This window comes from Alexandromys fortis, unplaced genomic scaffold (genome assembly GCF_014885135.2).
Source record: "Alexandromys fortis isolate MF-2015 unplaced genomic scaffold, M_Fortis_MF-2015_v1.1 scaffold_99, whole genome shotgun sequence".
Classification (NCBI taxonomy): domain Eukaryota; kingdom Metazoa; phylum Chordata; class Mammalia; order Rodentia; family Cricetidae; genus Alexandromys; species Alexandromys fortis.
The window spans coordinates 5,732,814-5,736,746 of record NW_026067982.1 but is presented as its reverse complement, the minus strand read 5'-3'; the positions used below and the strand labels follow the sequence as shown (position 1 = coordinate 5,736,746).

Here is a 3,933-nt window from a genome sequence, read left to right as displayed (position 1 = left end):
CTCTGCATTAGGCTCTCAAGGGTAAGACTTGAACATCCAGGATTCCAAGCATTCGAACAGCTTTGGAGATGGTATGTGGGAAACAATGTATCTACAGCAAGATAAATAATTGCCCTGGAAAGTATCAATCCCTAATCCCCCGAATCTGCTGAGATTGCATTATGTGAAGAAAGTCTCCACAGATGAGAGTAAAAGGATCTCAGACTACCTCAGATAATCTGGGAGGTCCCCAAAGAATCACAAGTCCTTTTTTTTTTGGTTTTTCGAGACAGAGTTTCTCTGTGGTTTTGGAGCCTGTCCTGGAACTAGCTCTTGTAGACCAGGCTGGTCTCGAACTCACAGAGATCTGCCTGCCTCTGCCTCCCGAGTGCTGGGATTAAAGGCGTGCGCCACCACCGCCCAGCCACAAGTCCTTTTAAGAGGGAGGCAGAGGGAGATTGACCATGGAAAGCAAGGAGGCCACGTGACCACGAGACGTAGAATGGAGGGCCCTAGCCTGGCACCCCTGCGAGCCCCTCTCTTTGCAGCACTCATATTTGAGTCTGAAAGGACCCCTCTGGCCTCTCCTTCCTCTTTGGCAGTTAGCTCTCTGGACCTCTATGCTGTGCTGGGGCTCTAAGCTGCTGGGGGCCAACAGGTAGCTCCTGGATGCCTGGATGTCTCCGTGACAGCTCGTGCCCATCATCTAAGAGACCACCAGAGTGCCATATAGAAATACGGACCCACGGCTGGGTGTAGCCTATGCCTGAGGGTGTCCTCTCTGTGGCATCCTTTGGGTTGTCCTGTTGTGGCCAGGGACTGGACTACAGAAGGATGACCGTTTTCTTCACCTGTCCCTTCTTAGAATGGGGGGAGGGGCGTGGCATGGCCACATGACTTTTAGAACCGCAGAGCCTAGAGAACGCAGAACGTCTCCACAAGCAATCACTCATGGTGATTGCATGAAGAAAGTCCACAGAGCACAAGCAACTCTCCGATGTCAATCAAACCGCTGCATGTGGTACCTGCGATAGTTAGGTTTAATAGTGGGATCTTTCTAGAACCATCTGGGAAGGGACTGTCAATGACCATCTGTCTAAATTAAGTTGGCCTGTGGGTGTGCTTATAATAGAGTCTTTTTTTTTTTTAACTTGGGTTAGTCTAGGTGGGAAGACTCACCCTGAATGGAGGTGGGACCATTTCATGGGCTGGGTGCTGGGAACAAAGTGCATTTGTTCATTCCCCGCTCTCTGCTCATGACTGGGGATTTAATCACTCTAGCCGCCTCCTGTGCCTGCAACCTGGATTCCCCCACAGTGATGGACGGCAACCTGGAACAAGGCCTTTCTCCCTTAAGTTGCTTCTGTTGGGATATTTTCTCAGAGCGGCCAGAAGGAAGCTAAGACAGTATTTAAGGGTCAGTTCTGCTAAACTCTCAACACACAAAAGGTTTTTGAGTATATCTGTTCTGTTTATGGGGATAGGATCCTTTTGGGCCCCAGCTTTTTGTGGCCAGAGCTTGGTCATCAGCTGGCTGATAAGGACAGGCCTTTGTTCTAGACCCAAGAACCCCCCCCCCTCCAGGCTGCTTTGAATGAAACCAACAGGCGTGGCCCAGGGAAGTGAAATGACCTAAAAGTTCTTGTTCCAACTCACCGGGCCTCAGTTTCCCCAAATGTAGAGGAAAACCGATGTGATATTTGTTGTGTCCTTGTGCCGAAAGCACAATCGCTACTATTTGTAAAATTCGCTAATTTACAAAAGAAAACAACCATAGAAGGACAAACACACACAGACCAAGAGAACCCAGACCAGTGCGTTCATTTCTGGGCACCTGTGCTGCAAGCTCTGAACCTGGGACAAAGGGAGCCTGCTAAGTGACAGAGAGCACTAAAAACACAGCACAGTTTTGTCTTTAGTCAGGATGTTCCAGGACCCCTGGCTGAAGGCAGGGGGGTGGGATGTAAGCAAGGATGAGGCCTTCTAGCCTAGCGCATCCATTTCCCTGGAGTCTGGTTCTGAATTTCTGAATAGAAGCTCAGCTGGGTCAAGGCTTCTCCTCATCCTAGACATCTTTGGTGACCTCGAGATACCCTCCCTACTCAGTCACAAATCAATACCAAAGTCTAGAAAGGTTACAGGTTGGTCATAACCCCAAATCTGATCTCTTCCCAAGAGCTGGAGGAGGCAGTCATCCAGAACTTGGAAAGACACGAGAAAGGCAGATGTTAGGGGAAAAGCAATGTGGAAGACTCAGGTGGATGCTGGTGGAAACCGGGGCCATCTGAGGATCAGCAAGGAAAGCCAAATAGTTCAAATACTTTGAGGTTCTTACATAAGTTTAACTCTAAGGCCACCCGTGGCTAGAGACCTGCAAGGGGCTCGAACCTGGGGGGCTTTGGATCTGACAAAACTTTCATCTTTGTTTCATTTCTGTGTCCATAATTGCCCGAGGCAACCTTACACACATATTGCCAAGGATACCTGGGAGTCCTAAGATTCTGTCTGCTGGTCCAAAAGTTTAAACTGACCCGGCTTTCCCTGGACGAGGCTGCATCTCAAGGCCTCCTGCATGCTCCCTGGTCAGTGGTTCCTCTTGCCTGATCCCCTGGCTCCTGAAACAAGGCCTGTATAGACCTCGGCTTTAGACTCACCCACTGGCACACCCCACCCCGCAAGCCCTCAGCAAAGTCAGAGAGGCGCCTTTCATGGCTTCAAAAGTTCCACCAGGTTCTCCAGCCGCAGGGGGCTGGAGTGGGTAACAGAATCCTACTCAAGGAGGAAAAAAAGCACAGTGACCTTTTGTCCCAGAAGTTCCCGGCTTTCCCGGCCAGCCAGCCAGCCAGCGGAGACGGCCCAGTCAGCCAGGAGGGTAAGGAATTGCAGATGTGCGCCCAGGGCGGCCGCCCTCCCTTCTGCTCCCAAAGCAAAGCCCCGAGGACACCTCGGCGTCGCCCGGGGCTACGCCTCTATCCGGTCTAGGGCTCCCGCTCCTAGCTTCGGGTCAAGGCTCAGGGGAGTCACAGTCTCTCGCGTCTCCCAGAGCCATCTCCAGCCAAGCTTCACCACAGGACCCACACTTCTAGGGATAGGAGGAAGTTGGTTCATTTAGGGTCACCAGAAAGGCGCAAACCCTCCCGAGAGCACCAGAACTGCTCCGGGCGCCCCGGGGCGGGTTGCTGACACCGCACAGGTGAAGTCACTTGTCCTCGGTGGGCGCGGCGGACTGAGACTCGGATCACAACTTCGCGCCTAGGATGATGCTTAAGATTGCTCGTGGCGGCCTTTGTGGGTCAAGTGAAAGAGGAGTCCTCCCAACACATGAGGAGGAAAAACCTCGATGTTGCGGGGAATCAAGCCGGAGACCCGCCCCGTTGCTTCTACTCTGTGGTCCTGGCTAGGGTCTTCTCACACCGAGTTTAGACGCCCACCCTCCTCACGCCCCCATGTCCCCGAGACGTCATTCCGGGGCTGGACGCAAGGAAGACAGGCCTGGCTAATGAAAGCTCCACGATCGCCCACCCCTAGCAGGACCCTGCGTCTGGCTCTCTGGCCTGCACTCACCGCACATGGTGGCTGCCGATCGCTCCAGACACTCAGACGACTCCTCTGTGCCTCGCGCTCCCTGGCTCAGGCACCCGCCGCTCGGCCTCCTGCCCTTATAGCCAGTCACTAGCCCTCTGAGAGGGGTGGGGCTGGGCGGGGCCTCATGCCTCCTGCTTGCCCCTCATTGGTGGTCCCCTGGTTGTCGTGACAACGGCGCCCCCCCCTCAAGACTCAAGGAAAGGAGTGAGGGGCGGCTCCCAAGGGCCAGTCCCTACTGTATGGTGGGGGAGGAAGGCCAATCGGCGGCAAACACCTTGAGTTCAAACTTTAAGTCAGACATATTAGACGAGAAACCTTAGTCCGGAGTACGGATCGCTCTGTGCCTCAGTTTCCTCTTTTGAAAACTAT

At 53.3% G+C, this 3,933-nt stretch overlaps 1 protein-coding gene across 3 annotated transcripts in view; it reads right to left on the bottom strand.

The window, feature by feature from the left end:
* The window catches only part of Gfpt2 (glutamine-fructose-6-phosphate transaminase 2), a 52,174-nt gene extending 48,529 nt beyond the window's left edge, over positions 1–3,645 (bottom strand). For all 3 annotated transcript variants that reach the window (XM_050158527.1, XM_050158526.1, XM_050158525.1), the window contains exon 1: positions 3,544–3,645. In XM_050158527.1, the coding sequence (XP_050014484.1) occupies positions 3,544–3,550 (7 nt within the window). In that variant the 5' untranslated portion in view covers positions 3,551–3,645. The remainder of the gene's footprint in view (positions 1–3,543) is intronic.
* Positions 3,646–3,933: the final 288 nt, after the last annotated feature.